This window comes from Anguilla anguilla, chromosome 16 (assembly GCF_013347855.1).
Source record: "Anguilla anguilla isolate fAngAng1 chromosome 16, fAngAng1.pri, whole genome shotgun sequence".
In the NCBI taxonomy this organism is placed as follows: domain Eukaryota; kingdom Metazoa; phylum Chordata; class Actinopteri; order Anguilliformes; family Anguillidae; genus Anguilla; species Anguilla anguilla.
In genome coordinates this window covers 9,417,395-9,428,247 of record NC_049216.1, presented here as the reverse complement: position 1 = coordinate 9,428,247, position 10,853 = coordinate 9,417,395, and the positions used below count along the sequence as shown (strand labels likewise).

Here is a 10,853-nt window from a genome sequence, read left to right as displayed (position 1 = left end):
CCCCAGTGTACAGAGCTCTTCAGAATAACACCAGTGTACAGAGCTCTATAGAACAGCCCTAGTGTACAGAGCTCTTCAGAATAACACCAGCCCCAGTGTACAGAACTCTTCAGAATAGCACCAGCCTCAGTGTACAGAACTCTTCAGAATAGCACCAGCCTCAGTGTACAGAGCTCTTCAGAATAACACCAGCCCTAGTGTACAGGGCTCTTCAGAATAACACCAGCACCAGTGTACAGAGCTCTTCAGAATAACACCAGTGTACAGAGCTCTATAGAACAGCCCTAGTGTACAGAGCTCTTCAGAATAACACCAGCCCCAGTGTACAGAGCTCTATAGAACAGCCCCAGTGTACAGAGCTCTTCAGAATAACACCAGCCCCAGTGTACAGAGCTCTTCAGAATAGCACCAGCCTCAGTGTACAGAGCTCTTCAGAATAACACCAGCCCCAGTGTACAGAGCTCTATAGAACAGCCCCAGTGTACAGAGCTCTTCAGAGTAAAACCAGCCTCAGTGTACAGAACTCTTCAGAATAGCACCAGCCTCAGTGTACAGAGCTCTTCAGAATAACACCAGCCCTAGTGTACAGGGCTCTTCAGAATAACACCAGTGTACAGAGCTCTTCAGAGTAAAACCAGCCTCAGTGTACAGAGCTCTTCAGCTCTTCCTCGTCTTTTCAGAGAATCATCGCTTTTCTTGTGCTTCTGCATCAGCAGACCCGGAAGAAGGACCCCTGCTGGCCATCGTGGAATCTACACAAGTATAATTACCCCGTCCATAGATTTTCATCATACGAAACCCATACCAGCGACTGCAGGAGCCTCGCGTATCCATACTTATAAGACCACACAACTAGGGCAGAAGTGTCCGACTCAAATCCATGTGCTAGTTCTTGTAGTGTCCTTTCCTTCAGCAGCCGATTTAGATCATGAAAACAAGGTTCGTGAGCTCGAGCCAACACGAAGTGTGGATCTCCAGGACTGGAGTCTGACCACCCTGCATTATTGGAGTATAATTGTGTACACCAAGTTTCCGCACAGTTTACTCTCATACATGTGAATGTATTCAGCTGCTTCACTTCGCATGATTAATAGTTCAGGCTTACATATTAGATATTTAGATTTTGTTTCTTAGACACCAGGATCAGAAATGTTGAAAATTAGGCATTTGGGGCAAATGTTAAGCCTTGAGATGAAGCATTACATTTCCAGTTAAGTTTACAAGTGGCAGTTTTTTGTTGTTGTTGTTTTATCCTGCCTACAGTTTTAGTTTAATCTATTTCTGAGCACGTTTATTATCTCACTGTATTCCAGACATTCTCCACTGTCCAGAATGCACACTGACACTGACTTCAACCTTTCTACCTGTGTCGAGTCCAGCACAATAGTAAAATAGCTTTTATGTTCTTCTAATTCTGTTTCAATTTTGCAAGAGGCATTCTGCCGACAAGAACAAGTAAGGTTTACCATACCGACCCCGCTAGATGGCGACAGAAGCATACAAACTAATTTATCGTCGCCAAGAAACGAGAATTTAATACAAATGATGTACTGCACCTCTGTCTTATACGAATAATAAGAATTTAATTGTCTTCTCCCGTTAAACAAAAATACAGGCCACCAATTCGCTGTTGCATATGATCAAAGTGAATATTCCGCAGCAACGTGCGGGGGGAGACTACAAACCGATTGTCAGCAAAACGTGCTATTGATGTTGGTAGTCATTGTTTAGGGGCAAACTGTAACCTGGACATTGACGCTCATCTCGTGAGAGTTTTCAGCTGTTCAGAATTCCGTGTCAGTACTTCTTGACAAATGTACTGAATTCGAATAAGTTTTATGTAAGGATTTGTGTAAGCTTATTGCCTTAGTATAGTTAATATTTCTAACCGCCAAGGCTCATTTTTAACACCTTGAACTGTACTGTAATCAATTATTATACTATCATCATCATCATTATTATTATTAGTAACTGATAGCAATGCTCATTACTGTCATAATCATCACTGTCATCTTCGTAATGGAATTGTCCTGATTCTCGTGCGCACAGACACCTTTTATCATTCGCTTAACTTATTTTGTACTTGTATTATATCCTTTTAATTAAAATCGCATTTCTATGCAAATTTAAAATATACCTTTTGTTGAATACATTTCCTTTACATTTGTTACTTCACAAAATATTTGTAAATTAATACGTACAATGTTAATTAGAAATTATTTTATAGGTACACATTTAATAAAAATGATAACATTTAATAAATATAAAAATATAAAAAATGTTTTAAAATAATTATTTTTCTGAAATTGAAATGACTTTCCTTAATAATGCATTTTAGACAATTAGAATTAGGCTAAAATTATTCGCCTCTAAGGAAGAATGCAAGGAAGGACACTGCGCCATAGTAAAACCAAATATATTTGGTTTTATTACAGTCTGAATAAAAGCATGTGTCTATATATTTTATATATTAAACTAACTCCACTTCATACTCAGTTGCGTGAAAATAATTATTTAAAACGAAATATCGTGCTCCTTTTCTCGCTCTTTCTCACTCAGTCATAAACACACGCAAACCAAATACATTAAATCCGGGGTTAAATCTGATCATGCAAGTAGTTTAAACATTTCCCACACTGTGCGCCACTTTTAAACCGAAAACAGCTAATTCGATTAGTGTCTATATTTATTTCATCGAGTCGCCACGGAAGGAATTGGGATTTAATTGGTGCGCAAAGCGAAATAGTCTTGAGGCTCCCATCGGGGTGGTTCCTCGTTGATGTCCATTGAACACTTGACCTGTGAAGATGAAGAAGATGCATGGAAACGCCCTACATGGTGTCCGACCACTGTTCTGGAGTGGTACCTTATCTGAGCGAAATGGCCTTCTACCTGACGTCTAGTGCGAGGACACGTGCTCGAGTTATGGATAATTAACTGCGAACAGGACGAGGTGCCACTACCTCAGAACCACATTGAGGGAAAAGATCAGGTTAAAGCACCTGACAGGTCCATCGCGCTATTTGAAAGGCCATTTTTCTCCACGCACTGCGGACGTTAAGCGGACGAAGCACATACGCGCACCTATATCTGCTCCTCCATCCGCAGTTGCCTGTAGGCTATCGTTTTGCCTCATCTCCCTTATCTCAATCGTTCGGCACCTCAAGCATTGGGATTTCGTACAGATGTTTGGGGACACGGCTTTAGTGGCCAACAAAAATACCTTTTACTAGTATGCTTGAGATGTTTAGAGTAAATGGTTCGGCTTTGTCCACGCGTATCCACACAACTTTATCTAAACAGCCGCGATTTTGGCGGAGACATTGTAAGAGCATGTGTTTACAGGATTCTACTTGAACGCATGCCGAAGGACACTAAATTGTCGCTTTTTTGTAATTTAGGAATTTGTTTTGGTGTTCGATAGCTTGATGCAATTCGTATCCCTGCCAAGTCCGTGTTCAGCAGTGTTGTTTACCTGTACGTGCCATGTGTTGAGAATACAGTGTGTTTAACTGGTCTCGAGATGACCTCCCGCGCGCAACCTCCATTAGCCTATATATAATCAGCGTTATGTTTATATAACGATTCTTGAAAATCATCCAGAGGACTCCGAAGGGAGGAAAAAACGACAACTGACCAGCTATTTAAATCCCTGATCAGAAAAATGTGTAGGTAATGCACATAGAATTAATTTTATTTTGCGCTGAAATCAAAGTCGGTTTCTTGATTTTATATCAATATTGGCACATTTGTACACGCAATTTATTTGAATGTCAAAGGAAATGTTTACCCCAATAGGCTATGTCATTTCCAATTCGTTTTCCTATTTATTTAGTGTTTTTAATGAAGAAACCAAATTATTCAAATGTATATCATTTTATAAAATACATTTGAATAATTTGGTTTCTTTATTAAAATACTGAATTATTAAATATAATGAATTAGTAATGATTTGCTTCATGAAGAACGTGTAATCCTGTAGTCATTACTATAGCTGCTTCTGCTGACTACGAAATATCTACAAAAACAACAACAATAATAATAATAAAACATTTATTATTATTATATGAAAAGTATTTGAAACTGATACCATGTATTTATGTTATCATGGTTATTTACAAAGACAGATTAATTAGCTTTAGAGTTCATTTAATCTGCCAGACACCATCTGATTGACTAGTATGTTTAATAAAAGAGAAAAATTGACCCCTTAGTAAAACTCCAGAATGATTGAAGAGCTGCTGTTTATTTGTGAAAGAGTCTTATGGTATACCTATATAATGCTATGCACATCGCCGGTTAGATCTTGCTGTGATAGCACTTGCTGCATCTATAGTAATTAGGTCGTTTCTTGATACATAAATATCAAAATACCAAGATCTCCGCCAACTGCATCTGATAACAATATACATGTTAGGTTTAGTAACTGGTTTAGGTAAGAAAAATAGTTTATCAATTTTGCTAACGATAAATAGGCCGCATCACCCCTACCAATTGTAATAAGTAGTCACGTGGACATAACGCTGATGGAACATTCTAATCCTGTTGGCTCAGCGAAAATATAGCCCAATTTCACAAACCGAGGACTGGAAAATGTACTAATAAATAAGTCTAATATAGGTCTGTAGCACTTATATGCGCTGTAAAACATTGTTTTAGGACTAGCAGTAGGCTACAAGTGGTATCGATTTATATACTTTTCGGTCAGTGGACAATAGTTTTTCGATAAGCACAGCAATTAAGTAAAACTATTTTTGATATAAAATAAATCTATAGCCTATATCCATGAGTGCCGGGCATTATCGCAGAAGCACTTGAAGCGTCGCCTTTACGTTAGTGAAGTAACGAACACCGCCCAAAAGGAACGCCGTTGTAGGCCATATCCTATTATTGCACTGGGCATTCTGTTGGTTCTGTTCATTTTGCTTCAGAAAAAAGCTGTAGCCTACATTAATTAGAAACCTGGTTTTAAAATAAAATATTGGAATGTTAACAGCAGCAAATTAATATCAAACTTGCTTTACGTGTTGGCTACCATACACTACACGATATTTGTTGTGCTTTTGATGTCGAAGTCATATTTTCATAATCGGAGGGGAATCGCCAGTTTTAGTTTGATCGGCCGGTGGCGCTGAGAGGCGAGTGATTTCGATGAATGCCTCTCCAGACATGTTTTGCAATGCGTGAGGCATTACTTGCACAAATCGGAAAAGGCAGATAAGCGGATTAAAAAACACAAGGGAAACTGAAATTCCAATAATAAATTAATGGGAGAGTGACTATACGATTAGTGAGTGGATTAATAATAATTAGAAAGAGTGCCAAAGTATGCCATGGATCTCTCACTGTGGGACTGAATGAGCTAAACCCTGAAGGCACTGTGACTGTCCGTGACGTTACTGACTTTTGGGTCTTGTTTCCATTTCTCAATGAATCACCGCCTGAAAAAAATAAAAGGACAGAAAACGCAGACTAAAAAGGAAAAGAAGAAAGACAAATTAAGAAAAGTCTTCGGTTTATCTGTTGAAACTTCCAAACTCGTAATGTAAGCACGGGCCAGCTGTGCGCACTTGTAAAGTTGTTATAATCCCCCTCCGTCCTATAAACAGGAAAATACATAATATAAAGCAACAGGCACGCATTCACAAATAATACAATTTAGCTTCCTTGTCCCGCCAAACTCCCCTTTTATGGAATAGACTGGCCTGGGCTCGTGTGCTGTAAGGAACCGTGCCCCCTCTCCTTGCCCCCACCCCCCCGCCAGTATTCCGGAGCCTTGCTCTTAAGTCCGAGCGCTGAGAGAACAGAGACCGCTGGGCAACAGTACATTACTGTTGATCTTATTCCGAATAAATATTCTACGGCTTTATCTCACTTGCGATCTCATATATGTCTACAGAAAAAATAAAACACGGGTTAAACATATAGCTAGCACTTTATCGTGTATTTTTAAAAAATCTCAATTTTAGCTACAAGGAGACGTTGACAAAACATAAATATAAAATGATTGTTTAAGTTATTTCCTTACTCATACTTTATTTTCATTTCAAGTAATCAACAGCAACTCCCAGATCGAAGCCCGCTGCGTTTGCTTGTTCTCTCTGTGCGAGCAACTTTCAGCGTCAAGGGTGGACGTGATACTTCAAACATCAGATCAGTGCGTTTATGTATTGGGTGCCCGGAAATTTTTCCAAATAAACACAGCTTGATTCGACTTGGGTGGGCAGACTTATCAACAGACTAATTCTATAAACAAATGAAGGGATAGCCAAGCACACCATTGGCTGGTAGCTCGAGGACACGCGGGGAGAGAGAGAGCGAGGGCTTTCTGCAATGAAATTTTAATTAATGTGGGTGGGCTGAGAACACAACGAGTGTTTATCATAGACAATTTATTTTCCAGCGCTAAGTCAACATAAAATTGCGAACGTACAACAATTATCTAACATTTTTAGACTTGTGAGACAGGCACACGGTGGGAACAGCGCAGACCCTCCTGCGAACAGGCACAGAGTTCCTCGCTCTGCAGCCTGGACCTTGCTTTGAAACGGGCCACATTAGAAGCTGGACCCTGCGGACCAGAGAGGAACTATGAGCCTTTACGGCAGCCGCGTGCAGCAGCTGGGCGAAAGCCCGCCGACACTGAGTCTGTCCAATTCATCCCTGATATACCTGTATGGAAATGACAGCAGGGGCATTCTGCCCGCACTGGGATTCGCCCCGGGTCGACAGGAACCTCCACAGAAGCCGCCCTATAGCTACATCGCACTCATCGCAATGGCCATCAAGAGCGCGCCGGAACAGCGCGCGACCCTCAGCGGCATCTATCAGTTCATAATGGAGCGATTCCCGTTCTACCACGACAACAAGCAGGGCTGGCAGAACTCTATACGCCACAACCTCTCCCTCAACGACTGCTTCATTAAGGTTCCCAGGGAGAAAGGCAGGCCCGGGAAAGGTAGCTACTGGACCCTGGATACCAAATGCCTGGACATGTTCGAGAACGGCAACTATAGGCGCAGGAAGAGGAAATCCAAGTCCCAAGAATCGCGCGAAGCCAAAGCCCGCTACAAGAAGAACAGTGGGCACGTTTCTCTCTCCTCTCCTAGTCTCAAACCTGCTGCTGACCTCCTTATTGCGACGGCGACAGACTTGGAGCGGCAGCAGCGGCAGAATGATCAATATGGCGCGGATATGAAACCTGCTCTTTCTGAGATCAGTAAGAATCGGGTGCAGCTGTGCACGAAGGATCTGTACCCGTCCCCAGGGGTGCATGACTCTTGTCCCGCACCCATTACTCCCGCGGAGGACTGGTACAGGTCCTGTTTATCCATAACGCCCTGTGGTCCAAAGTCCCAGTCGCTGGAGAAGATCGCCATTTCCTGTGAGGACACGGCGCATCCCGTGAACAGCCCCGCGTTTAGTGGTGCGCCGAACTCAGTCGACAGACCGAGCAGACAGAAGGGAATGATTCAAGGTAGCGTTACCAAAACCACCGACAGGGCGAAGGGTTTCAGCATAGACAGTATTCTGTCGAAAAAGGGTTCCCAGAGCTCGTACAGATATAGTGCTGGCATTCCTACGCGTGGTTTGGAGACGGACAGCTCGGCGTTCAGTGCGTCAATGATGCTGGGAGCGCGCGCGCCCCAGCTGTATCACATGGGATTTCCTCTTTGCCCTTACCTGTCTCTCCCGTGTCCGGAGAAAGTGTTGCACTTCCAGTGAGAATATTTAAAAAGTGACCACGAACGGTAACACCTTTAACCGACTTTCTGTCTCAGCTGCAGATGGTAAGAATGGTTTACTGCACAATTACTCTGTTTGGCCAATAGACTGACTGACGTCTATCATGTCAAAAATTTTCACGTCAAAATTTCCTCTGAGATTACAGTTATACTGTGTCAGGTCTCTGCACTGCAGTCCTCGCGTTCTCGTGTCCAGTTCTGCTCACTCCTGTATTTTCTCTGAATGTGTGTTTTTGTTTCATTGTGACTGAGAGCTCAGTTAACAGTCTTCCGCCTATACATGCAACACTTTTCTCTACAATTCAACTCGAGGCAGTCTTGTATTGCAATGCAACTGAGTGTTGAAGTGTTCAAAATAAAATATCCCCGCCCAACAGTAAATAAATAAATTCTGACAAAAATATTGCGGGTTAATTTGGGACGAGAACAAAAGGGAACTAAGCGTATCTGTAAAATGGTCAAGTCGTTTAAATGTTGGAATACACATTTGTTTACTTAAATGAAGTAAGCTATTAGAAAATGTATAACGGGTTTACAATTGGTAACTGTAGTAAAACAAAGTCTCCTGCATCATCCTGCCAGTGACACAGTGTCATCATCTAAAGGTCATTAGCCCCAACCCGAGACCCAGCTATAGGTCCACGCGACCCCTCTTTCCGCCCCATCACTTATACTGGGCGCGAGGCCCTTTGGCCCCTTGGCCCCTTCCTCAAAAAAAAAAAAAACCCATCTCTTAGCAGCACGCAGGACAGGGCAGGCTGCGTGACGCTGACGCGGGGGCTGAAAACCGCTTACTTAAAACAAAACCACAGTCGGGGAGCAGCTGGCGACAAACTGTTGTGTAGCCATGCGCAAATCCACCCTTCAGACTGTCTTCTGTTCGGATATGCTTTAGTTTAAGTTATTCTAGTTTCACATTTTCGTTCCTATAAATCTGGTGCCTGTGTTGGATACGAAAGAGATGGCTGTATCCTCATAGATATTCAGAGATTAGGCTACGGTCAACTTCACGTTTACCTATTTCATAATGTAAAAAATCTGAAGACACAATTGTTATGACGGTTATTATTGTGACTGTTTTTGGCAGCCTACACATTTACTAAGATAGTGCAGGTGATGTTTATGACCCACTATTGAATAAAATCAAGTGTCCAAACATTTTCTTAATTATATTTGAAGTGCAAATGAATGAAATGTGTGAATATTAATGCAGCATTTCATTTATTGCAAGTTAAAGCAATGTCTGTTTGTCTTTGCAATCTTTGTTTGCTTTTATTCTTTTTAACCATTTTATCGCTATGCTGAGTTTTTTTTAATCGTGTGTGCTCTCTCACCAACATTACTTTTCAGTTTGATGTAATCAATTGAATTTATTAAAATTCGTCTGGAAGAGAGTCGACTGGTCTTTTATTCCCTTAAAATAAACAAGCCACGTTTTACTTGATTCTGCTCTACATTCTGCCTTTACTTGATTCTTCTTTATTTATAAAGATAGCCTCGGTTTTTTATGGTGCCTACGGAGGCTAAAATCAATCTGATAATGTGAAAATGGCTGGTATGGAATTGTTTATTGATCGCTCAATAGCAGTGGCTGGGTCCCAAGCGAATTATTTTGGGGGTACCCCTGTTGTAACTCGTTCCACTCTGTGATTGAACTGTTCATTTAAATTCAGGGGGCTTAGTCTCAGTTTTACATAAATGTAAATATCACCAATGATCGCCAATTTTATGATGAACCAGGTTTCAATTTTGAGTTGGTAGGTCATGTAACACAGAGAAAGCGACATTGAGACGTGACCAATTTTTGGTTGCTAAAGACCGACCGACCTTTCTGAGCTCTCTGCCTCTAAAAATAGCCCCGGGTTCCGCTCAGCTGAGCCTCGAACCGCAGCCCGCGAGAGCAAGAACCAGGAATGCGTGTAGAAATAAATAAACTTACCCACACTGGAGGAAAAGAGCTTAGGCATTTCCTGTGTAAGACTTTTTGGTCAGAATTGTAAATAAAACGTCATCTTGAAAAACCTGCAGGAAAGAGACTGCACGTTTTACAACCCACAGTGCGTAGAATTAGCATTATTGGCGCATTACTGCCATCGCTCTGAACAGCAAAAAAAAGACCTGACCGGACTAACTTCACATCTGTGACTGCACTGCGTCCATGTTGAGTTCGTGTCTGTATCTTACAGAGCACGCACGTTTTCTTGCACATTGACGACTTCACCAACTCCTTGGACTGCGCTTGTCTATTAATCGTATGGTACTTCAGCTCTCTCACAGAATAATAGTCAACTACAGCAAATAAACTGCAGTCCAACAGGAAGTGATGTAATGAGATCCTTTATGTACTCACCGTGGGCCTTATTATCTGAATGCAACTCTGGAGAAGCAGTAAAATGGAAAACTTTTTCGCTTTCCAGGATTCCTTGAGGATATTAGTAATCCTGTGTTTTTCTCTTCTTCCTCAAGCAGCCAGGAGACAAACAGTCCTACAGCTGGCATTCAAACCTGTGATGTCAGCCTTACACTGGTCCCTCTGCCTACAGGCTGATTTTAAAGAGTTCCCATTTCTCTTTTTCACACACGCACACACACACACGCGCACGTACACACACACACCTGCAGGGCACATCCACAAACACAGACAGCTGAAGACAGCTCTGTTACCCTGAACACAGCTCTGTCACACCGAGCACAGCTCTGTTACATCGAACACAGCACTGTTACACTGAACACAGCACTGTTACACTGAACACAGCACTGTTACACTGAACACAGCTCTGTCACACTGAACACAGCTCTGTTACACTGAGCACCGCTCTGTTACACTGAACACAGCTCTGTCACACTGAACACAGCTCTGTTACACTGAGCACAGCTCTGTCACGCTGAACACAGCTCTGTTACGCTGAGCACAGCTCTGTTACACTGGACACAGCTCTGTCACACTGAGCACAGCCCTGTTACACTGAGCACAGCTGTTACACTGAGCACAGCTCTGTCACTCTGAACACAGCTCTATCACACTGAACACAGCTCTGTCACACTGATCACAGCTCTGTCACACTGATCACAGCTCTGTTACACTGAACACAGCTCTGTTACACTGGA

The 10,853-nt window shown here is 42.1% G+C and overlaps 1 protein-coding gene across 1 annotated transcript; it reads left to right on the top strand.

Annotated features, from left to right (window-relative positions):
- The first annotated feature begins 6,430 nt into the window (after positions 1-6,430).
- On the top strand, positions 6,431-8,958 carry foxl1 (forkhead box L1). Its single transcript, XM_035395324.1, has one exon. It carries the CDS (start codon positions 6,592-6,594, stop codon positions 7,723-7,725), a length of 1,134 nt encoding a protein of 377 aa, XP_035251215.1. The 5' UTR covers positions 6,431-6,591; the 3' UTR covers positions 7,726-8,958.
- The last annotated feature ends 1,895 nt before the right edge of the window (positions 8,959-10,853 follow it).

What these genes read in the sequence shown, in the direction of transcription:
- foxl1 (XM_035395324.1), top strand. Translation starts at nt 6,592, where the DNA reads ATGAGCCTTTACGGCAGCCGCGTGCAGCAGCTGGGCGAAAGCCCGCCG.